This window comes from Nicotiana tabacum, chromosome 4 (assembly GCF_000715075.1).
Source record: "Nicotiana tabacum cultivar K326 chromosome 4, ASM71507v2, whole genome shotgun sequence".
Taxonomy (NCBI): Eukaryota; Viridiplantae; Streptophyta; class Magnoliopsida; order Solanales; family Solanaceae; genus Nicotiana; species Nicotiana tabacum.
The window spans coordinates 37,438,536-37,464,019 of record NC_134083.1 but is presented as its reverse complement, the minus strand read 5'-3'; the positions used below and the strand labels follow the sequence as shown (position 1 = coordinate 37,464,019).

Sequence of the window (25,484 nt, the reverse complement as noted above, 5' to 3'; positions counted from 1 at the left end):
TTGGAGGAGCTAACCTCATCATCTACCTTGAGCTAAGGAACTTCTACACATTGCGAGCTAAGTACACGAGTTATATATGGATTTAAACATGGATATGGGTAGAAATTATGAATTTTTTGGTAGAAAACCTAGAATTTGGTATTTTAAATTTTGACCACCAAATTGGACATGGAATTAGGAATAAATTATATATTTGAGTTCGTAGCGTTATGGGTAATGATTATCTTCAAGAATTTTGCCTGAGGGTTGACTTTGTTGATTTTTCGAGCGAAATTGAAATTATTATAAATTGTTAAATTATATGCATTGGAGTATATTTTGATTGATTTACACATTATTTGACTAGTTTCGGATCGTTTGGCTTTGAATTGAAGAGTTAGAGAGGCAGTGAAGCCAGTTATGGAACTTTAGAGCGAGGTAAGTCTATTGTCTAACCTTGTGAGGGGGAAACTACCCCCTAATTGATGTAATTGTTATGAGCTACTAGTTGTGGGTGCTACGTATGCACGAGGTGACGAGAGTCCGTACGTAACTAAAGCATATTTATGTACGGGTAGACTTAGGACCTTATCATGTAATATTTGAATTGTTTGGACTCATTTTGCTAGCTTAATTAATTGAAATTACAATTGAAATTAATTTAGAAACATATATATATTAGGCCACAAGCTTTATCACCTTGAGTTGTTGCCAAGATATTTGATAAACGTAAAGGGGTATATTCACTATTATACATGTGTATCTGTGTTGTAAGCACATGCCTCGTGATTTGATAAGTTTATTCCTTTCTTGTGGAGTGGGCCGAACGCCTCGGTAGTATAATAGATGCATCTATGGTTCGTGTCGCTCGACCCTCAGCAATGTACACATTATTCTGGATCGGGTCGTACGACCTCGGCATAATCGTGCGTTATATCGCTAGCAGTCCAAATATTTACGAGATTATCCTTCCACTGATGCCTGGCATTTCATATGGTATTCTTTATTAATTTGATATTGGCACTTGATATTTTTCGAGCTGTTAAGATAGAATACGAGATTGAGAAATTTATATCGTTAAAAACTTTTTTGAAAGATTATGTTGGTTACCGTTTTATCCCACTATTATTGTTGTGCTTCATATCTGTTTAGGATTTAGTATACTACTTTATTGGACCTCTAGTAAGTGTCGATGTCGGCCCCTCGTCACTACTTCTACGGGGTTAGGCTAGATACTTATTGGGTACGCGTTGATTTATATACTCATGCTACACTTTTGCATTAAATGTGCAGGATCTGATAGATTCATTTGGTGGACATCCGGGCACGTAGGAACAACTTCTTAGGAGACTTTATGGTGAGCTATATTTCAGGTTACGTATCGCAGCCCACGGAGTCTCTGTCATACTATTTACTTTATCATATCTTATTTACATTCCAGACAGATGTTGTATTATTGTTGTACTCCTCAGTAAATGTTCATGCACTTGTGGCACCGGATTTTGGGGATATTCTAGTCGATGCTTACGGATTTGCATATTATTACCACCTTTTATTTTATTCAATACGAATTATGTATGTAGCCGTGAATTTCAAAGGTGTAAATTTTCTTACTTAATAAAAGTTTATGATTTCGAAAGTAACAAAATGAACAATTTACGTGATAGTTCACCGTTGGCTTGCCTAACGGCAATGTTGGACGTCATCACGGCCTATAGTGGGTTTTGGGTCATCATATCATGAATATAATATACAGATCACTTAGATCCACTTTGTCTACATAGATATTTCTGTAGTAATCCCATTATTGAATTTTGAAGGATAAAGAAAGGAAATAGTAAAGTTTGGATGCTAGCAGTCTTTGTATATATTTTGGATGTTTATAAGAGAGGTAAAGAATGTTCAAAAGAGTAGAAACACCTAAATGAAAGATCAAGAACTCTATTTTTATTTTATTTTAATTAGAATCTGATTTAGACTCTAATAATATTGTGCATAGAACCAATCACTTGGAATACAATATTAGTCAAGAAACCCAAGAAAAAGAATTTAGATTGACTTACAAATTTAATAAATTTTATTACAAGATAATTTCAAATTTTTAAATACTAGGTAAAGTTCTAAATATTACAACTTTATTCAACTTGATGTTTTTGAAGAATTAATATAGTTTTGGAATGTATATTGATGAAGAACCGTTAGTTTTGTCTTTAAATCTTTTTTTTTTTAATGTCAATTTGAGAAGTGAAAGTAGCATGGCTTTGCCCTTTAGAATAAAGTTAATATATATATATATATATATATATATATATATATATATATCAAATAAGTATTAATTTATATAATAACTTTACACGATAAGAAAGGATTTATACAAGTAAAAATATATTTGATTTTAAATTCCTCAGTATTAGGAGTTATACATAGTTCACATAAGGAAAAATTTAATAACTGAAATTTTAGGTGATTTCTAAGTCATAAATATTAGAAAATAATGATTTTATTATGAAATTTATTTTTAAAGGGCAAAAAGGGTGAATGACATTTCGCTAAGGGCTTTTCGTGCTTTTAATTTAATATGGATATAGATAGATATATTAAAAGGAGGATAGTAAAGCATAATATTAAAGAAGTGGCATATTGAGAATAAACCACTTGACATTTTTAGGAGAAAATCTAATCATATTTAGACAATATATATATAAATTTTTATTTTTAATTTTTATATATGAGAGAGAGAGAGAGAGAGAGAGAGAGAGAGAGAGAGAGAGAGAGAGAGAGAGAGAGAGAGAGAGAGAGAGAGAGAGAGAGAGAGAGAGAGAGAGCTTGGATTATGAGGATTTGTGCATACATCCAGACGTCGATATGTCGGTAGGGTACAAGTCCCCAAAATTTGAGATAGAAAAAAATTCCTATTTTTTAAAATTAAAATAGGAAGATAAATATTTTGTTCAAGAAACATGCAACTAATGTACATGTTTTTTTAATTAAAAAAAGGTACATGAATTTTTATGATCTGAATTGATGCTCTATTCGTTTTAATGAATCGATGTGAGAAGTATTATAAGCTTAGGAGGTTATGTAATCAGTTGCCTACTCCTAAGATTGAGGCAATTAACCCTCTTTTTAATGATTGAAGGTACCGTATACTAAAAAAATACAGTAAAAATCTATATTTATATATGTATTATATTAAAATGAGAGTACTCAGACTTAATATTAAGCCAAGTGACGTAATGAGAAAAAGTCACTTGGCACTTTTAGGATAAAATCTAAGAAAAATTAAGAAAATAAGATTTGATCAAATTTAATTTATGGTGAAAATCAATTATGATTGACTCGTATTTTTATAGTAAATAGTTTTAATAAGCTTCAAAAAATAAGATTCTTATTTTAATAGTTATTCACTAACCGCGTGATTCGTTTTCTTCCATTTCACATTTTTATAGTAAATTATTTTTTTAAGCTTTCAAAAAATAAGATTCTTATTTTAATAGTTATTCACTAACCACGCGATTCGTTTTGTTCCATTTCACTTTTTAAAAAAAAATTGAAATGCCATATAGAGAAACGAAATAATAGAAGGAACATTGTTACAATATTGTATATAATGTGATCAAAAAAATAAAAAAATAGTTTTTTATGATTAATATCTTAATTGAGAGCGATTAATTTAAGTTCGAAAGCATAAAATGATTTTTAAAAAATGGGGCCCAATTTAAAAAATAAAAGGATAAGACTTATTTGAATTTGAGATGAGATTTTTATTTTTTAAAATATAATAAGAAAAATCATATTGGATATGAGAAATAGAGTAAAAGTTTCTATTAAAATAATTTTTAATCTTTATTTGTATTATATTAAAATGAGTATGGTGCAATAAATATTAAATTCAAACAAACTAATGTTTCTTGGTTTGAATTCATATTTAGCTTAAGGAGAAAAAAATAAAAGGTTTATTTTGCTGTTGATGTGATCGACTATTGATGTGTAGATCATATATTTTTTAATAAGTAAAGCATATAATTGCTTTTTAATTAAATAAACCGTATAATTTGCTTTACATATAAAATACACAAGGTATGTAGAGACTTTTCATCTTCATATGTATGAAAACATGTATCAATTTTAGTTGCTAAATGTATTTTGGGAATAGAGATAAATTACTGTATTTATTAGTGTGTTTTGGAGGGAAAATTATCTGGGAGAGACATTGCAAAACTGAATAAGGTTATGGTAAGTCTTTTTACGAGTGTGACTACATTTGGGGCAAATTAATGTGGCCGTTTAGCAGCTCTCTTACTAATATTTATAAGACAGGAATTTAAAATAAAGAAACTCCGTTTCCAACAAGGAAATTTTACGTGTTGGAAAAAGGAAAAAGAGTAGAAACCTTTCTTTCCTCGAGAACTGAGACGTTCTATTGGTTAAGTTAACAAGCAAAAAGCAGTTAATGTTATGAGCTTCCTCTATTAACCACAGAATTTGACAATATATTCATGCAATTAGGATTAGCTTCACGGAATCTTTACTAATACCAAAATGTCAACTTGGAAATCACATAGTAAGTCATGACGTCTAAACTAAATTAAGGGGCTCAACTAATATTGTCTTTAGTAGCACCTTTTAGCGATTGGTCAAACCCATGTAGTCATTAAGAGATTGGCATGGTGATTATATAATACCTAACAAGTCTGAGTTTTAAAGCGCACTCGACTTTTGCATCAAGTTAAACAATTTAAGCTTAGCAGTTAAAAGCTAATACATGTTATTCAGTTGATAATTGAACATATGAAAGATACGTGTCTTGCATTCATTTATTTGGCGTAAACACAAATAAGTTTTTACCAATAATTTCAGTTGAGAAATGTGTTTTTTCTTGCTACAAAGGTCCCTTTTCCCCTTCTTCCACGGAGTTATTACGCCCCAAAAGTTTAAAGATGATTTTAATTTAGTTTTTAAAAGATCAAATGGGACAAAAGTTAATATCAATTTGTATCTTTCTTTGGTCCACCCCTGCCCCTAGCGCAAAGTTGAAGTCAACTTCTTGATTGAGGAGAAGGTTTAGCACATAAAATTCAACACATGACGTTGCCTGGCCGAATTTATTTATTTCCCTATAGTGGATTGATATTTTTCATAATATTTTTAGATATTCTCTCCAATGTCAATGAATCATAAATACAATTGTCATTCTCTTCATGAAGAAAAGTCTGCCATTTTCAACAAAAAGAATAATTAAATTGTTATTATCTCCATAATATAGTGACTAGTTGCTATTAAAATAATCAATGGAATGCACCTTCTCTGTTGGATTTATATCCCTTAGCTTTATTTGTGACCCATGGTCTTAAGAAGTCAATGTCAATTATCCATTCATTCATTCTTAATTCTAGAGTTGGTGTGCTGTTATGGTTTCATTCTATTTGTTTTTCTTCAGGTGGAACCTTAGACAAAATGCTCAAATTGGGTAAAGACAAGTAACTAAAAGCATATTTCCCTAATGTCCAAAGGTGGTTGGATCACTCCCTTTATCGACTAATAAAATGCTACTTTTATTTTATGAGGGTAGGGAACTTAGGTTGTTGTAATGCTGTGAAGTGTACCGCAAACTTTGGATACAAGATTATATGATCATTATAACTGACGCCGTTGAGTCTACCGTCATATAACTCAACAGTTATACCTATTTGTTCGACACTATATTTCGATTCTGTCCTTCTAAAATGGACATTGACTCTAACAATTCCATTGCCGTCTAAAAAAATCCAAAACGATTGAAAATGTGTCAAATAAAGTAGGCATATGATGTATAAAAAGTTCACGACCTTTTTTATTTCTAAAGATAGGGTGTCCTAACGTTAACCATCCAACGGCTAAGTGGGATACAATATGGATGTGTCTTTTCTTGAAAATGTGCTTTTTTTTCCTGAATACTTGCATTGCCTGTGGAGGAAATGAAAGTTGATTATACACTTGGGTGACATAATCTACAAAGTGAATATTTTGTTTGTTTAGTAGTTTTAATGGGACAATGTACGGTAAATTTCTTGATGAAAGCTAGTAATGTTCTCTCTAGGGTTCCTCAAGAAATAAGCAAACCTGAAAACTTAGTAGATATTCATGTTATTGTCAAAGTAGATCCCTTGTTTAAAGTTAACGAATTTGTCTTCGTGTGTTTGGGTTGTTCTTTGGCAGGAATAAATCCTCATAAAATTATGTTTTCTTCACATTTAAGCCTTAAAATATGCACAGGTGGACAAAAAACTGAACATTTCTTGATCTTAATACAACCAAAAATAGTTCACATGGTCATTTTGGTTGTTCTGAATTTTAAAGCATTAAATTCTAACTGCTCCCTCTTTGAGATAATTCAAATGTTGTTGCTCTGCTCTTCTGTTTTCTAGTTATTTTAAATGTGGTATTAGGTGAGATTTGGTTAAAGGGATGAGAATAATTGCATGCAAATCTCCAATCACAAGTTGACACAGAATTATACCAAATTATGAAAATATTGATAGGCTCGAGTTTAATACAACAACTTGAGAGCGCTGCTACCTTAATTTTTGGCTAGGTACCATATGTCATGAATGGTTCAGAAACTTTAGAATTGTTAAATTTTAAAATTCTTTATCTAGAATTACCTCGTAAAATTGCAGTCAATTTTTTGGTAGGTAATTAAGATTCACCTTAGATTTAATCTCATGTGAGGTGGGCTCTCAACATCTCCAGGTTATATCAAATTAAACATGTCTTTGTTCTACACTTCAGAATTTATTGTCTTACTTTTGTTATATACACACACTACTAAAAATCTGCTAAAAACCGATCAAATATTTCCGACCAACGTTGGTCGGTCAAAAAAAGCGACCAAAAACCGTCCAGCTTGGACGGAAACTGGGGAAAAAAAATTTATATTTTTTTAAAACTAAATACCGACCAACGTTGGTCGGTAAATTGGTCAACGAATTGACCCAGCTGGTCAGACAAAAAAATTTTGGATTACCGACCAACGTTGGTTGGTAATCTGGATCCAATTTTTTAAATTTTAATAATTATTTTATTATTTAAAATATTTTATAATATTTAAGAATTTATATTTAAAATTACCGACTAACGTTGGTCGGTTAATGTAGGGGAAGCATTTACCGACCAACTTTGGTCGGTAATTGTTATTTTCTGCAAAATAACCGACCAAAGTTGGTCGGTTATTACTTCAACATTGGTCAAACTTTCGAATTACTTTTATATTTACTATCTAAATAATATAAATGTAATTCGTTAACACTTTTGTATTACAAATAATGAATACACTAACATATACTATATATAACATGCTATTTGTAAATTGATTCATCGACTTATAACTTACTTAGATGCATCGATGAATATTAAAAACAAAACGTTTGACTTATATCGACTAATAGTAAAAACAAAACGTCTCGACCTATATCGATTAATCTAGCTATGCCATGCATTATTAGTGATGAATGAATGAAAAAGAAAAGAATTAATACTAAATATCTTTGACATATATATATATATATATATATGGATCACAAATTAAATAAACGAAAGAAGCTATTAGTATTAAGTAAACGAGTTAAATTAATAGGTCAAACATGGTCAAACTTTAACAAGCTATATATATACACACTAACATATACTATAACAAGCTATATATATAGTTAAAGTATTACAGTGAAGTGTGTTTGTGTGTGTGTATATATATATATAATACATATATATATATATATATAAGAACACGAAGCGCTAGGACCACATGGTCGGGTTCTTTTAGGGATAGACTTGGGAAGATACTAATTAGTATATATACTTTATCATCAAATATATCTATTTGTAAATTGATTCATCGACTTATAACTTACTTAGATGTATCGATGAATATTAATCGATGATTCATCAAAACGTCTCGACCTATATATCGATTAATCTATGTCATGCATTATTAGTGATGAACGAATGAAAAAAGAAGTTATTAGTATCAATTACAATAGTGTATGTGTGTGTGTGAGAAATTACTCACATACTTAATTATAACTTAGAAAATTTACTTAGATAGATGCTATTATAATTTATTAAAATTAAATAGATTATATAATTATTTATAAAGATTATGCTTATAGTTTATAATTATTTATAATAATTGCATAGTTAAATAAAATAAATGCTTGTAGTTTATAATATTTTTTTTATAGTTTATAATATTTTAAGGAAAAAAACATAAAAAAAGGATTTTTTTTTTTTAAAATACCGACCAAAGTTGGTTGGTTTTTAGTCAAACGGTCAACACTTAATGTACCGACCGAAATTACCGACCAACTTTGGTCGGTAATTCTGAAATCAGAATTGAAAAACAGGGGAACCCCCATTTCTCTCTTATTTTTCCCTCTCCTTCTCTATTTCCCTCACTCAAAACCTTCTCCTCTCCTTCTCTATTTCCCTCACATAAATCCCATTCCCCACCCCGCGTCACCACCGCCCAGCCCTCGCCGTCACCGTTGCTGCTGCCGCCCCTCTCCTTCTCCATCTCCTAAAAATTCTAGGTTTGAATTACAACCCATTTATTTATTATTTCTAGGTTTTGTTAATTAGTTATGAATTAGTTTCAATTGATTAGTGTTTCAATTATTTGAACATTGCATTTTATTGAGGATTAGGGTTTAGGTCTTGTTTTAATTAGTTTTGTTAATTAGTCAATTAGTTATGAATTAGTTTTAATTGATGAGTGTTTCAATTTTGAGTTTGTATTGTCTTGAATAGTTTAGTTAGAATTGAATTATTAACTTTGTATTGTCTTGAATAGTTTAGTTAGAATCTATGGTTTACAATTTGTTCTTGTGAATCGAACTTTTAGGATATGAATTGAACTTTTAAGATATGATTTGGACCTTTTGGATATGAATTGAACTTTTAGGATATAAATTGGTGTAATTAGGAAAAAATAATTATCTTGAATTAACTAAAAAAGATATAATTAATTTATAATTGTAGAATAAATTAATTTATTCTTGTGAATCGAACTTTTAGGGTATGGGTTGAATTTCTTTAGTTTAGTTAGTTTATGTTTAAACTCGTAGGATATGAATTGAAATTTTAGTTTTTAGGATTTGTTCTTGTGAATTGAACTTTTAGGATATGAATTGAACTTTTAAGATATGAATTGGACCTTTTGGATATGAATTAAACTTTTAGGATATAAATTGGTGTAATTAGGAGCCAATTATTATCTTGAATTAACTAAAAAAGATATAATTAATTTATAATTGTAGAATAAATTAATTTGTTCTTATTTTATTTGTATAGATGGAACATCGTACTTGGATGTACAATAGGAATTATCCTAATCGGCGGGGATTGCGGGAAGATTTTGTAGAAGGGGTTGATGACTTTATTAGACATGCAATGTCACTTCCACCATACCAAAGTGAAGGAGTAATTAGGTGCCCTTGTGTCAGGTGCGATTGTATGAAGTTTAAAAAATTGGAGGAAGTTAAGCTTCATCTTTATAGGAAGGGGTTTATAGAGAATTACTTTGTGTGGACTAATCATGGAGAGATCGATGGTAGCCGTGGGATATTTCATAACATGGTTGTTGGTGAAAGTAGTAGGTCGGTGGAGAATACAAATCTTGCTTCTAGAATTCAGGATATGGTTGCGGATGCTTTTGGGATGCACTTCGGGGGTGAGCCCAATGAAAATGTTGAACAAACTACTAATGATGACGCAAAACGTTTTTATGAACAGTTAGAGGAAGCTAGTCGTCCACTACGTGAAGGAAGTTCGCACTCTGAGCTGTCTGTTGCAGTTAGATTACTAAGTATCAAATCTGATTGGAATATTTCTCAAGCAGCCATGGACTCTTTCATTGACCTTATGAGTAAACTAGTTGACCCTAATATCAACTTACCTGGTGATTTCTATAAGGCAAAAAGATTGGTTTCTAAGTTAGGTCTTTTGTCTATGAGAATTGATTGTTGTGTTATATTATAAAGATGATGCAACTTTAGACAATTGTAAATTTTACGAAAAGCCTCGTTTCAAGAGGCTTTCCAGCGGGAATATGGTCGCTGTCAAGGTGATGCATTATTTACCTCTTATAGTTTGATTGATGTATATTTGCAACCTTTGATTGATGAGCTAAAACAATTGTGGTATGATGGTGTTGAAACATATGACATATCAACCAAGCAGAATTTTAATATACGTGCTAATTTAATGTGGACTATTAATGATTTTCCTGCGTATGGAATGTTGTCTGGGTGGATGACTGCTGGGAAGCTAGCTTGTCCTTACTGCATGGAAAATAGTAAAGCGTTCACTTTGAAATATGGCCGAAAGCAATCATGGTTTGATTGTCACCGTCAATTCTTGCCTGATGATCATGAGTTTAGAAGGATGAAAAATGCATTCAAAAAGAATAAAGTGGAATATGATTCTCCACCTCCGATACTTTCAGGTGAGAAAATTTGGGAGAGGGTCCAGAACTTCAGTAAAGTTACTGAGGCTCCACCTTATAGATTCTCCGGATATAAGATTGGCGGATGCTTTCTCGGATGCTAGAAAGAAGAACAAGAGCCATGGCTGGTTACTTGAGAATTTGTGAAATGATTTGCAAAGGCAATGGCTTACCGCAGAGTTCTTAGAGAGGAGCGAAAAAGGAAAGAAAGCTCGCGCATCCGAGAAAGGAGGCTCTTTGCACACTGGAGGTGCGATCAGCCTAGGGACAATAAAAAGAAGATTGGTACGTAATTGCTTAAATTATTTTACTTTTCTAAGTATATCTATTCTGTTTATTAACTAAATTTATTTATTTTCAGGAAAAGAAGTATGGGCGTCCAATGAGTCATGATGAGATATTCAAGGAGACGCATATTGTGAAGAAAAAGAAAGAGGGGGATCAAGATAGGTGGGTCGAGGACTGGGCCTCGACTGCATATGTAAGCTTTCAATTTTCTTTAAATATTATAACTTACTTTTATAAAAATTTTGAAATACTGATTTAATTTAAAATAATATAGGGTCACTACCAAAGTAACGTGGAAGGAATTCATCCGTAGTCATCCAGCTAGTGAATCGGGTGAGCCAACCCAACCTTCGGACGAGGATGCTGAAAGAATATGGTTGGAGTCTGTTGGCGGTCCAAAATGGGGGAAGGTATACAGGCTTCCTACTAAAAACTTTCATCGCTATAAGTGTGGAATGCGAAGAATAGGGACTTCCTCGCAAGGCGAGCAACTTAATAGGGAGAGCCTCTCTGCTATGCGGGAGACAGTGATAAAGCTCACATCCGAGCTAGAAGCGGCCAAATAAAGAGAAAGGCTTAGAGATGTTCAATTCCTTGGCATGCAAGCTCAGATCAGAACTCTCCTATCTAGTGGAGTTTTTTCGTTGCCCCGATCTCGTAAGTCATCTTTAGAGGGTCGACCTCCACGTGATCGTTCCTCCCGTCCTGCTCGCGATCGTTCCTCCCGTCCTCCTCGTGATCGTGCTTCCCGTCCTCCACAAGACCGTTCTCTATATAGTCTTGTAAATGAAAGTTCATCAGACGGTGATGATGATGTTGTAGAAAATACCCCTTGACTTTTATATACTTTGAACTAGACAAATAGAACCAGTTTTGAACTAGTTGTAATTAGTTTTAACTTGGTTTTGGATTTTTATGTTTAATTGAACTTTAATTTGTTAGTTTTAAAGTATTTATTGAATGTTTTGGTTGTTGTTGTGTTGTTGTTGTTGTGTTGTTGTTGTTGTTGTTGTTGTGTTCTTGTTGTTATTAGGTGTATTGGTATGCTGGCAGGTGGTGTAGCTGCCAAAACAGGCATTTTATGCCAAAATTAAACCCAGAAAAACCGACCAAAGTTGGTCGATTTTTAATTAAAAAAATAAATTATTCCAAAATACCGACCAAAGTTGGTCGGTTAATGAACATTGAATTCCCAGAATTCAACATTACCGACCAACTTTGGTCGGTATTTTGCCTGCACTGTTGAGATTACCGACCATAGTTGGTCGGTAATGTTTAATTTTAATTTTTTTTTAAAAAATATATATTTTCAATTACTGACCAAAATTGGTCGGTTATTTTAAATTTTAATAATTAATAAAAAAAATATAATTTAGTTAAACCGACTAACTTTGGTCAGTAAAATTAAATTAATAAAATATGTTTCCGACCAAAGTTGGTCGGTAAGTACTTAAACTTGTTAGATGGTCGTTTTAAGCTACCGACCAAAGTTGGTCGGTAATTTCCGATCAACTTTGGTCGGTAAGCCATTCCGACCATCAAAACACCGTCCATACCCTAATGGTCGCATTTTGGTCGGTAATTGGCCATAACCAACCAACTTTGGTCGGTTTTTAGCGAATTTCTAGTAGTGACATGTCATTATTCCTAGAAATTCATGAATTTTATTATATTTTTTACTTTTAAATCTATACAATCAGACTTCTCTATAAAAATCATTCTTTATAACACTTCACTATAAAGACCAAGTTTTCTTCGGAACCAATCTTTATGCTATGTTAAAATATATGTTCTCTATAACAGCACTTCACTATAGCAGTCAATTTTTTTTAGAGCAAACAAGGTTGTTATAAAGAGGTTTGATCGTACAATAAATGAAATCTAAGACCGAGAAAACAATAGAACCAAAAAATTGTTGTTTTGATGGAGAAATTCCAAGATTCTTGTTAAATATTCTAGGGTGATAAAGAAGAGCAAGCTAGATGGTTTATCACAAATTATATACTAATGGAGTTGCACCAATTTAAGTTGACAAAAGGGTGAAGCTTATTTAAGCACATTTCTTCAAAAGTCAAAACTGATCTAAACTTTTGCAATAGATTCCAAAGGATTTTCATAACATTCTCTCTGTATCTTGATCAAGAAATACATCAACTTGATTTAGAGACCTCAAAGTTAGAGCTCTAGAGAAAGCCCCACTTTTCTAGAGAAAGGCCCACTTTTTCTTGATTGTTTTAAAGGGGCAAGTGGGACTCTTCCCATATCTTTTTTTGTTCTTTTTTGAAGTATTTTTCAACGTAGCCATCACACTATCTTATCTTCATACATTTCATCATCTAAAAGGCTACTAACATATGCCCCATAATTCTATGATTACCCTCAGACCAAAAAGAAAGAAAAGGTTACAATATCACACCTTTTACCTAGAACTTGGAAAGTGAAAAGAGGGAATAGTCTTATAATAATACTAAACAACTATTATTAAACTAAGAAAACTTTTCATGCTGATTGTCATCAACTTTATTGGAAAGATGATTAGGCAGGACTACTTCAATCAAACTATTTAAACTCCAAGTTCCTTTTGCCTTGCCAACTTAGAACACTTGCTAATTTTCCTCATATCCTCTTATCAAATATTATGAGTTTCATGCTGAAAACAACTCCACAAATTCTTTCATAAATCATGCATTTGTCAGTTTAAGTTCCAAGATTGTTTTCCATTCTCAAATATTGACATGGGAAACTTCCATCTTTCTCCTCTACTGCTTTTCTTGACAACACTTGGTGTTGCTTTAGCTATTTCTTCTCCAGATGGTCCATCTGATGCTTATTGGCTTTTGAGAATAAAGTCGAAATTTGTTGATCCATATGGAGTTCTTGAAAACTGGTCTGAAGGAACAAGCATATGTACCTGGAATGGAGTGGCATGTTCAAATGATCAATCTCATATTGTGAGCCTGAATCTTTCTTCTTCAGGACTAGAAGGTTCAATATCTCCAGAATTCGCGCATCTCACTTCTCTACGAGTGATTGATCTATCAGACAATTTTCTTAATGGAACAATCCCTCTTGAATTAGGAGAGCTTCAGAACTTGGAGGAGTTGCTTCTTTTCTCCAATTTTCTCACTGGTGATATTCCTGCAGAGATTGGTAATTTGAGAAAGCTGCAAGTTCTTAGAATTGGAGCCAATATGTTGACAGGCCAAGTGATACCAGAAATTGGTAAACTTTCTGAGCTGAGAATCTTGGCACTTGCTTATTGCCAGTTCAGTGGAATGATACCAAATGAGATTGGTAATCTAAAACATTTGAAAAATCTTGACTTGCAGCAAAACAGTCTTACTGGCCCCATTCCAGAATCAATTGGCGGCTGCAAAAATCTTCAAAATTTTGCAGCATCAAACAACAGGATAAGGGGACAGATTCCTGCCTCAATCGGCCAGCTTGAATCACTCGAAATCCTGAACCTGGCCAACAACAGCATTTCTGGTTCAGTTCCTGTTGAGCTGAGACATCTTTCCAATTTGAAGTACTTAAACTTGTTTGGCAATGATTTGGAGGGCGAAATCCCATTTGGGCTTAACCAGTTGGTTCAGCTTGAGACATTAGATTTATCAAACAACAATCTTTCAGGAATCATATCCCTTCTCAACACTCAGCTGAAGAATCTTCAGACTTTAGCTCTATCTGGAAACTTCTTAACAGGAAGCATCCCGAGTAACTTCTGTCTCCGCGGTTCAAGCTTAAGCCTACTTATTCTAGCTGAGAATAAGTTATCCGGAAACTTCCCCTTGGAGCTACTAAATTGCACGTCCCTTCGACAACTGGATCTCTCCAGTAACAACTTTGGAGGAATGCTGCCACGAGACATCGACAGGCTACAAAGTCTCACTGATCTCCTGCTCAACAATAACAGCTTTACTGGAACTATACCGCCTGAAATAGGAAACTTGACTAACCTGGAAGATTTGTACCTGTTTCATAACATGATCAAAGGAGGAATTCCAGTTGAAATAGGAAATCTTCAGAAGCTGAGTGAACTATACCTCTATGAAAACCAGTTGTCAGGAAGTATACCAATAGAGTTGACAAACTGCTCCAGCTTAACGAGCGTTGATTTCTTTGGTAATCAGTTTTCTGGCTCTATTCCTACTACCATTGGTAGGCTTAAGAATCTTGTTATTCTTCAGCTGAGGCAGAATGAATTGTCCGGTCCAATCCCACCAAGCTTAGGCTACTGCAGGAAGCTTCAAAAACTGGCTTTGGCTGATAACAAACTTTCAGGATCAATTCCACCAACTTTCAGATTTCTCTCAGAACTGGACCTGATTACTCTTTACAACAATTCCTTTGAAGGTCCATTACCTGAATCTTTTTCCCTTTTAAAAAATTTCAGCGTTATTAACTTTTCTCATAATAAGTTTAGTGGAAGCATTTCTCCCCTAGCTGGTTCACATTCTTTGACTGTTCTTGACTTAACAAACAACAGCTTCTCTGGTCCTATCCCATCTGAGCTAGCCTTGTCGAAAAATCTAACCCGTCTTCGCCTTGCTAATAATTTTTTCACTGGAGAACTCCCTTCTGAATTTGGACAACTTGAGGATCTCAGGTTCCTTGATTTGTCGTTCAACAATTTGACAGGAGATCTAGTACCTGCCTTTTCTGGCCTAAAAAACCTTGGTCATTTTCTCCTTGGCTCTAATCAATTTTCGGGGAAAATCCCCACATGGTTAGGAGGCATAGAAGGTCTAGGTGAGCTTGATCTTTCATTTAACAATTTCACTGGAACAGTTCCAGCAGAACTAGGCAACTGTCCGAGATTGCTCAAACTTTCTCTCAGTAGCAATAAATTATCAGGTACCATACCACCAGAATTGGGAAATCTCACAAGTTTAAATGTCCTGGATCTTCAAAGTAACAATCTTTCTGGTTCCATTCCTTCAACTCTTCAACAATGCAAGAAGCTCTATGAGCTAAGGCTTTCTGAGAATAATCTGAGTGGCTCAATACCTTTTGAAATCGGCACCCTATCTGAATTACAAGTGATATTAGACCTGAGCAAAAATCACCTCTCTGGTGAAATTCCTTCATCACTTGGAAATCTTGTGAAGTTAGAAAGACTAAATCTTTCATTCAATCAACTTCAAGGAAAAATCCCACTATCACTTGAAAAGTTATCAAGTTTGCATAGGCTCAATTTATCATATAATCATTTCCAGGGCCAAATTCCTTCCACATTTTCAGGATTTCCACTGAGTTCTTTCATTGGTAATAATAAGCTATGTGGCCCACCGTTATTATCCTGTTCTGAATTAAAGGGACAGGAGACAAAGCGGCTGTCAAATGCTGGTGTTGTAGGGATTACTGTTGCCATTGTGTTAACTGCCACAGTCATATGCATGGTTTTGCTTTATATGATGTTAAGAATCTGGTGCAACTGGAGAAAGGTTACAATTTCATGTTCAGAGACTGGTGGATTTGAGAAAAAAGAAAAGGAAAATTGGGTTTATGGAGAAGAGATTAAAAGTGGTAGTAAATATTGGAATGTGAACAACATGTCACCAGTTAAAACTCCATGTAAAGAGAAGCAAATATCAACAGGGACATGCATGTTTAACCTTAGCAAGAGTTCATCAGATAGATCAGAAAGACCATTAGTTTGAGAGTTTCTATTTGCTTTGCTCAGTCACGATTCATATCATATTTTCTTCTTTTTTCTTCTTCTTTACTTTGTAAATCTTTTTGATGTGTTCAGATAATTTGTTTTAGTGGGGTTTACATGTAAAGAGCAATTAACCTGTTATAACTCTACATCAGGGAGAGACTCAATTGTATGCAATGTCATGATTATGCATGAGAGCTGTATGTCTACCACATGGTGAAGAAAATGAGCAAATCAACCGAACCATTGCTGTCATTTTTTCCAAAAAAGTATTTTTGGGATATGGTGTGACCAATTACTTGTCCAAAATTTTACGGAAAAGATACTTTATAGATAACTTTTAGATAATTGATTAGATATGGAGGTCGACAGCATATGATGAAGTTGTAGAAGGTGGGAAGTGGGACATTGATGCAGTGTTTTTCTAATATAAATGAGTAGTATAGATTGATAACAATATTAGCATTTGGAAGAAGCAATAATATAAAGTAAGAGTGAAAATCGTAGCTTCATAAACATAAATTTGTTCGCCTATTTGATGTATTTTTTTTTTTGGACGATTTTTTTCAAATATTAACAACAACAACAACTTAGAAATTCCACTAGTGGGGTCTGGGGAGGGTAGTGTGTACGCAGACCTTATCCCTACCCGAAGAGGTAGAGAGACTGTTTCCGAAAAGACTTTTTTTCAAATATTAACATAACCAAATATTGAAAATCATTTATAATCACAAAACTATTTTAAAGTAAAAACAATTGACGCCATGCAAAAGTAAATGACTGCTTAGCTCCCTACATACTTTTCCATTACAAAAGGATCAACAAAATAAATAATAATCATACTGAATGAGTTATAACTCTAAAGAAAGTAAACTCTAAGAAATTAAGCAAGAAAGTCCAATTTAATTTTCATTAACACCTTCTAAAGACAAACATAAACAACTTCAAGGAAAAATAAACATTATTGATTCCAGAGGATCTGATATACTTTTGCCACAAGGATGGAAATGTGAGATTGTTACAGAAATAGCCGGCCAGATTCGGTATCTAGCCGGTATACGTAGATTATACATTGATTATACATAGTTATACATATATTATACATGAATTATATATATATTATATATATCAGGTATTTTTAGTTTAAGAGATTAGATGAGCGGCTAATTGGGTTAATTCTTCTGGAAAATGTTCGGTAGAAATGACACCAACTACCCACTCTAAAGGGTTGTTATTTAGGAATTCGTCAGTGCATCCTGAAATTTAGTTTTTCGGTTCAATTTTTCAGGACAAAAAGGTCCTGAATTGTCCTGAAGTTAAGATTTTTGGTATAAAATTTTAGGACAAAATAAATACTGGTTAATCTCTAAATAGCGCCCCTGAGAATGGCTATCTGTGCACTTTCCCCGTCGAATGATGACCCAATGGGCCTATTTTGTCTGATGAAGGTGCTAGGCCCAGTACAAGCCCATAAACTGTGCCCGTTTCCAGGGACCCACCTAAACATTAAAAGACGATTGACGAGAAGGAAACCTATAAATAGGAGAAAATCCTTGTACAACTAGGAATAGAACATGCTGTTCCTTAAACTCTTCCTTTATGATTATGCCCGTGGCGTTTATTTTCCATCTAGGTCTTTTTTTTTCCGGCAAAATTCTCTCTGCAAACTATAGAAACAGTCGAAGATTAATTTACAGTCGCTCTGTTTATGTCAATAATTTCCAGCAAATTGCGATCGAGTTCTTGTGATTCAGGGTTAAGGGAGAATAAGTCGCCACATGCAATCCGATGTGCATGAAAAAGAGAAGAGAGATGACTGTGAAACGGAAAACTAACCATAAAGAGATCAAAGAAGAAATTGATAGGGAAAATTGGTTTATTACATCCAAGAAACAGAAAACCCTTGATGTTTTCGGTAGAGGATTCAGAGATTTTAGCTTTCAATTGAATGTCAAAGAAAGCAAATTGCCAAATTTCCTGCCCCCGGTTCAAGATTACCCTTTTTCAGCAGAAAGTAAAGACCGTACACCAAGTCCAAGATCCCATCTTTTTCCTGAGTACTCGTTTAAATTGAGGAAGATCAATATATGCTGCTCGGCATGTAAGAAAATCTCCAGTAACCTTAACGAAAATTCGTTATGCCCCGACTGCAAAGCAAAATCTGATCCACCACAAATCAGTAATTCGTTATCTCTTCCGCAAGAGAATATAGCTGTAATTTGCAATGGAATGGAAGGGATTTATTTCCCAGCACTTCATATGGTTCAGTGCAAGTGTGGTACATGCAGCATAAAGAAGCAGAAAGTTGGTGAATGGGAAAAACATGCTGGTTCCAGAGCCAAAAAAGTGGAAGGCCAGCATTAAGGTAAAAATATCTATGCAACCACTCGGTGAATGGGTTGAAAATAAAAATACTCATGGTTTTAATCCTTTGAAATTAGATAAGCAGCAACTGATTTCACTCTTGCAAGAAAAGTACAAACCTGTTAATGCAAAGTGGACTTCGGAGCGTTGTGCTATTTGTAGATGGATTGAAGATTGGGATTTCAACAAGATTATTATATGCAATAGGTGCCAGATAGCTGTACATCAAGAATGTTATGGCGCTAAAGGGGTTCGAGATTTTGCTTCTTGGGTTTGCCGGGCTTGTGAAACTCCACAAGTTGACAGAGAATGTTGCCTCTGCCCTGTTAAAGGGGGTGCATTGAAACCAACTGATGTTGATCCTTTTTGGGTTCATGTCACTTGTGCTTGGTTTAGACCAGAAATCGCTTTTGTTAATGTTGAGAAAATGGAACCTGCTATAGGCCTTCTTGCGATTCCGCCAAAGTCCTTTCATCAAACATGCAGTATATGTAAGCAGACTCATGGTTCTTGCATACAATGTTGCAAATGCGCACTATCTTATCATACAATGTGTGCTTTTCGAGCTGGATACTACATGGAAATGCATTGTTCAGAGAAGAATGGAACGCAAACTACTAAATGGTTATCCTATTGTGCTTCTCATAAAGCCCCAAGTGTGGATAACGTTTTGGTCATGCGAACTCCTAATGGAGTTTACTCGAACCAGAATATGCTTCATGGAATAAATGGAGGTCGGGTCTTGAAAGGTTTGAGAGTACTCATGCCTTCTGAGGCATCATCAACTGAAACTAATGAACCAGATCCTTTCTCTGCAGCTAGATGTCGTGTTTTTAGACAATCAACCAACAAGAAAGTTAAACCGGAGCCAATACTTCACAGGCTAACGAGGCCACACCATCATTCGTTAAAGTTGATACATAGTTTAAGCTCAAAACAATTTCAAGAAGAAAGGAATTTTCCAACATTGAGAGAAAGATTACACCATTTGAATAGAACTATAAACCATCGGATTTGTTTTGGAAAATCCGGTATACATGGATGGGGTCTTTTTGCAAAGAGAGAGATTCAAGAAGGAGAAATGGTTGCTGAGTATGTTGGTGAGAGGATTAGGGGAAGCGTTGCTGACCTTAGAGAGCGTCGTTATAGGTCACAAGGGAAGGACTGTTACTTCTTTAGGATAAACGAAGAAGTAGTGATTGATGCCACAATGAAAGGAACCATAGCAAGATTAATCAACCACTCGTGCATGCCAAATTGCTTCGCGAGAATCATGAGTCTTGGAGAAGAAGAGGATCGGATTGTTCTTATAGCGAAAACAGACGTTTCAGCTGGGGATGAATTAACCTTTGATTACAGGTTTGAGGCTGATCAAAGTGATGAGCTTAAAGTCCCCTGCCTATGTGGTGCTCCTAACTGTAGGAAATTCATGAATTAGAGTAGCAAAAAGCTGAGAAGAATTGTTACTTCTCATAACCGATGATGAGGATTATGCGAGTCCATGGGATATTTTGATCTCAACTCCACACACCAATTTATTGTTAATTCGATTCTTTTATTTATATTTAACATGCAAATGTCAATATGATTTCGTGGTTCATGTTTTTTCATTGTTTATATTCATCGTAACTGTTTCACTCAATTTTTGAAAGATTTTCTATCCTTTCTCGTTTGTTGTAAATGGTAGGGAGAAGTGAAGAAATGAGTATAATTTTTTCATCTTTCTTTCGTTAGATTTAACTGTTAAGTGCTTGTTTGTTTGAGAGTTTTGAGTTTCCTCGTACTACTGACCGAATGTCACATTTTTGGACTTCTTTTCTAAAAAAAAAATCTGTTGACACACGTGTGGAATTTAGTATGAAGTCGTGGGAATAGAAGCAAGTAGAGTACTAGAATTAATGTAAGATCATGTACCTCTTCTTAATATAATAGGGAGCAACATATATATTTTAGGCCCGTTTATCTCAAATTTTATTCCAATCCACATGATTGATGAATGTGAATGTTTCTTGCAATTACTATAAGATTTTGCCAGTGATGGCAGCGTGGAAGTCAGAAATGGGAGTATCCTTTTGTTATCATATTGAATTAGTGAAGCACACATGCGGGTAATTTGTCTTTTTGTGAGGGAAAAATCTTGTACCCGGCGGAAACATTCACATTCATCAATCATGTGGATTGTTGGATAAATAGAAATAGAATAAACTGACAACATTCTCATAAATTTACTAACCCGATTAATATATGCTTCTTACCAAGAAGTTCTCCACTCTAAAAATTTGAATTCAAACTCAAAATATATCTAATTAAGGAATCATCCCACCATAAAACAAATAAGTATTTAACCTTAGAAAACCTCATGAGATTTAGAATCACGTGTTTTATATGTTAGTTTGTGAGCATATACTTTGCATTTAATACCAATGTACTTTGCATATAAAGTGTATAAATATTCTTAATAATGTAAGTTATTCACATCCAAAGTTTAATACCAAATACGTTACACATAAAGTGTACGAATATTTTTAATGCCATAAGATATTGTTTTTTAAAAGGTGCTTTTTATTCACTAATAAAAAATTATTTTGGGAACACTTGGATAATCTTTAGAGAATTACTTTGAGATAAAGTTTGTGCAACATATTGTATTATTGCTTTTTTTTTTTTTTTGGAAGGTTATATAAGTATGCATCTAAAATACACGTATCTTTCGTTTACTATTTTTTTTTGTGTAAAACCCTTTGGTTTTACTAATTTTTCGTTTACAATTTTAAGAGTGCATAAAACCCTTTGGCTTCCCAGAGAAATAATACCCTTTGGTTTCCCAGAGAAATAATCTCAAGTTTTAGTTTTCCTAGAACTAGAAAGAATTATTATTGATTTCTAAAGTTGCAACAGAAGGAAACATGGTTGGCGGAATTGCGCGTGGTCGTCTGGCTGAGGAGAGGAAAGCATGGCGCAAGAATCACCCATATGTGCGTTTCTTAACATCTCTGCTTATATAAATTCTTCCTTTTTAAACACCGAAGGTTTGTGGCGTGGTAAGCACTGGAATGGAATCACCTTTGGTAGGGTATGTTTGGGACTTTCTTGGGCGAATCCAAATTATTCGGGCTATAAAAGTGTACATTAATGGGGTTTAATTGTTGCTTATGTCAATTTTATTGTTAGGGTTTTATGGCAAAGCCGGAGACTGGTCCTGATGGCTCTGTCAATTTGATGGTTTGGCATTGTACTATCCCTGGTAAACGTGGGGTAAGTTCTTCCATTGTTTCTTCACTGCCCCTGCTGTTAAATTTTAAGATATGATCAAAAGCCAATGCTACTGGGATTTCTTTTCTTGTCTTATGTTTGTTGTGGACCCAAAATGTATTTATCAATTATGCTGGGGTAAGTACCCAGGTCTCAAGTTCGAGCTTGGGATCCGGTCCCAAGTTCAAGACTGAGAACCCTTGGCAGGAGCGGCTCGGAAAGGCTAGTAAAGCATTTGCTTTAGGGCCCCAAAAGATTTTAATAGTTAATTTTCTAATTTGTTTTCTCTTACACAATATTGAAGTTTGTAGAAAAAAAAGTACAAAATCTTTATACAAAAGAAAAAGAAAGACTACCTACTTTTAGCATAGAAATATTTTATAAATTTATAGTTTAAACTTTCATATTAGTAAATAAGTTTTTTATAATATCCAAAGTAATATATTGCAAGCACGTGACTCAAATCTTTTGTATAACTTAAATTAATCTTTACTAATACAAATAATTATATTATTATGTGAATTTAAAAAGCTTTATGAATACTACACTATAAACAACAAATACGAGAAAAGGCAAAACTAACTTTTGTATATGTGTGGTACACATGTATATATATTCTATTAAAAAGGCATAAATTTTTTGTTAAATTTTAGTTTTAGACCACTAATTTTATTGAGTTGCCCTTGTCCTTTTGTAAGGAGTGCAAATTATGATAGAACTCATGGGGTTGAGTCTACTAACAGTTTCAACTAGGCTTGGGCTTTAAGCTTTCACCTTGAAGCTTGGGTCTACAAACAGTTTCAGCTAGGGACAACCACCGATACCACGTTTGTTAGCCCTTTATAGGTGACCAGTCTAGTCCACCATCCAGCATCCACTTATTGCTTAAGGGATGAACATGCCAACTGGAAACTGAACGTGGGATCTGGTTATTTTGTGTCAAGAGTAACAATTTTGAACCTGGAGAACTTTTAGGACATTTGGACGAAAGAGAAAATTGGCTTCATGGTGCTTGAAATATGTCCTTTTTTTCTCATTAGTTCCAGGTGAAACACTTGAATGCCTGAAATATATGAGAAAGAGCACGAAGTCTGCTAATTATTCATCTGTTGATCAATCTTAGAGGTGCAAATAGTGATGATATGAATGATTGTGTTAGCTGTAGACCTGAATCAATTTGCTATTGTTGCGTGATCAACATTCAAGTCCTTGGAATACATTTAGAATTTTGGGAATACAGAGAAATCCCTTGGCAATAATATTTGGATCGAATCAGAGTTCATGTTGTTTGCCCCAAAAAGTAGGAGGACTGAGCAACAGGCCTCACAATCTATCCCACATTGCTTGTGAAAATGCGCTTTCTCTTTCTTTGACTCTTGAGTTACTGAATCATTTGCTTTTCCTTTCAAGTCTTTTAGTTTCTTTTTTTGGAAATTTAGGGATTGGGTTAAGGCTAGATATTGTAGGCTTTTCCTGGTACGCCATTTTGCTTGTGTTTACTGTAATTCAAATCCCTTTCTTTCCCCTCTCTTCAACCTATTCATTCAATTGATTGTCAAGAACAATGCTACAAATTTTACAACTGGTACAGACTGACTGGGAGAGGGGTCACTATCCACTGACGATGCATTTCAGTGAAGACTATCCTAGCCAACCCCCGAAGTGCAAGTTTCCTCAAGGTTTCTTTCATATTAATGTCTATGGTTCAGGAGATGTATGTTTGTCTATCCTCAATCCAAACTATGTAAGTACTTGTTGCTGCCATTGTGTAATTTTGTGTGTTGCTGATTGGTATTTACAGATTTCAATTGAATCTATGGATTCTTACAGTCGCATTTACCTTTTTTAGGGGTGGAGTCCAGCGATTACAGTTAAACAAATTTTGGTGGGTATCCAAGAATTACTCGACGAGCCAAATCCCAGTTCTGCAGCTCAATCCTACTGTCATAAGCTATATACGCAGGTATTGTACTTGAGATTGACGTGTATTTGGTCAAGTTCCCACAAATCAGCATTTTTTGACATTGAACACTTCCCCGGATTATTTTTAATATCTAATCCTTACAACTTTGTCAGTTGCCGTACTTGAATCATCTATGCATATTGCCTAGTAACAACCAATTTGCAGGGTACTTGAAATCCATGATACTTGTAATTCTAGTCAAAATGATTCTTAATTTGCCTCTTGCAGTTATGAGAAAAATATGCATTTGGAGATACGATTTTGTATGGAAATAACCTCATAGATTCCTGATAAAAGTGTTCCCAGATTTAGCTGAATTGACCGAATAGATGTGATTGTCATTAAAAATGATGTGGCTATTGCTTTTGCAGGATAAAGCTGAGTACAAGAGATTAGTGAAGAAACAGGCCAAGAAATATCCAGCTCCAGTCTAATATTAGCTCTGCTTTAAAACTATATATTTAAACTTAACTATGGTTAAACTCTTGATTCTTAGCAACGTCAGTAGTCCTCGTTGACACAGTGGTCCTGTGGTTAACTCGTGATTCAAATATGTATGTGGTTGGAGTATACTGTGTGGCTAAGGATTTGACTGTTGAGAATTTTCTAAGGAATTGAAGCTTTTATTATTACGCCCCTACCTAATTACCTATTAAAACAGTGACAAAGCATTTGACTGTTTGTGTCCATATATGTGTTGCCACATACAGAAAATTACAGTAAAATGGATTGCTTGGACCAATAGATGATGTGAGGTATTTTCCTATAATTGATTTAAAGTTTTATACGTGTCCGTCGCCTATACACGTCTGTCGCCTCGAATCTTACCAATATGTAGACTCAAAACGTTTGCGCACTAGGGTAGAAAATTGGGTGGCCTAGATTTTGGCCCTCTTTTTGTCTAATTCATACAGAGTAATTGATTTAGATTTGATTTATTCTATGCTACTAATTCTATCTAAAGAAAGGAACAGAACAATTTCTGTTGTTTTGAATAAAAAACAATATCTGCTCTTTGAATCTAAGAAGGTCAAACTTATAGGTAATGTTAAACCTTTTAGATCCCGCAAAAGCACACCATATAGGGTGCTTAATTAGTTAAAGCATCATTTCCCTTTGCGCAAAAGATGGCCACTTTGCTCATTATTGTTTAGCAAGCGGATGGAAGATTTTGCACATATAATATTTTTTTTCCAGCTTTTCAATGAGTAAATCAATTGATACACAAAATTGATACAGTTTGAAGGAAGACGTAAAAGTCAAGATTCTAAAACGGTTGATTTTTAAAGTTTAAAACACAAAGCTATGGCTTCGCAACGAAAAAGCATGCACAAAATATACCTACACATACGTTGCAAGAGAGATATTGACTTGTTATGAAAATCCTGAAGTGAAACACAAAATCTGGCTATAAATGGAAAAATTCCAGAAAAGAAGAAAGAACAAAAGGAGGCGAACTCAATGAGGCTTTTCACTAGGGTTTTATCTGCCTTATA

The 25,484-nt window shown here is 34.0% G+C and overlaps 3 protein-coding genes across 4 annotated transcripts; all 3 read left to right on the top strand.

Annotated features, from left to right (window-relative positions):
• The first annotated feature begins 13,020 nt into the window (after positions 1-13,020).
• On the top strand, positions 13,021-16,558 carry LOC107765540 (uncharacterized). The gene has a single exon (XM_016584206.2). The coding sequence runs from the start codon at positions 13,483-13,485 to the stop codon at positions 16,408-16,410; it is 2,928 nt and encodes a 975-aa protein (XP_016439692.1). The 5' UTR covers positions 13,021-13,482; the 3' UTR covers positions 16,411-16,558.
• A 1,663-nt stretch (positions 16,559-18,221) lies between these two features.
• On the top strand, positions 18,222-20,298 carry LOC107765517 (histone-lysine N-methyltransferase ATX4-like). The gene is given in 2 exon segments (XM_016584179.2): positions 18,222-18,749; positions 18,751-20,298. Coding segments are annotated over 2 exon segments (1,989 nt in total). The 3' UTR covers positions 20,212-20,298.
• A 1,232-nt stretch (positions 20,299-21,530) lies between these two features.
• Positions 21,531-24,617, top strand: LOC107765526 (SUMO-conjugating enzyme SCE1). Of its 2 annotated transcripts, none has more exons than XM_016584197.2 (5): positions 21,531-21,748; positions 21,945-22,028; positions 23,617-23,769; positions 23,875-23,988; positions 24,360-24,617. In XM_016584197.2, exons 1-5 carry the CDS (start codon positions 21,680-21,682, stop codon positions 24,420-24,422), a joined length of 483 nt encoding a protein of 160 aa, XP_016439683.1. In that variant the 5' UTR covers positions 21,531-21,679; the 3' UTR covers positions 24,423-24,617. The 2 variants fall into 2 exon arrangements, with proteins under 2 accessions (XP_016439683.1, XP_016439674.1); XM_016584188.2 differs by having other exon boundaries at positions 21,574-21,846.
• The last annotated feature ends 867 nt before the right edge of the window (positions 24,618-25,484 follow it).

Bases quoted from the DNA above. Each gene is read 5' to 3' on its own strand.
- LOC107765526 (XM_016584188.2), top strand. From the start codon at position 21,727: ATGGCGCAAGAATCACCCATATGTGCGTTTCTTAACATCTCTGCTTAT. The intron at 22,029-23,616 runs GTAAGTTCTTCC...CAACTGGTACAG, and splicing joins CTATCCCTGGTAAACGTGGG to ACTGACTGGGAGAGGGGTCA. The intron at 23,989-24,359 runs GTATTGTACTTG...TTGCTTTTGCAG, and splicing joins GTCATAAGCTATATACGCAG to GATAAAGCTGAGTACAAGAG.
- LOC107765540 (XM_016584206.2), top strand. From the start codon at position 13,483: ATGGGAAACTTCCATCTTTCTCCTCTACTGCTTTTCTTGACAACACTT.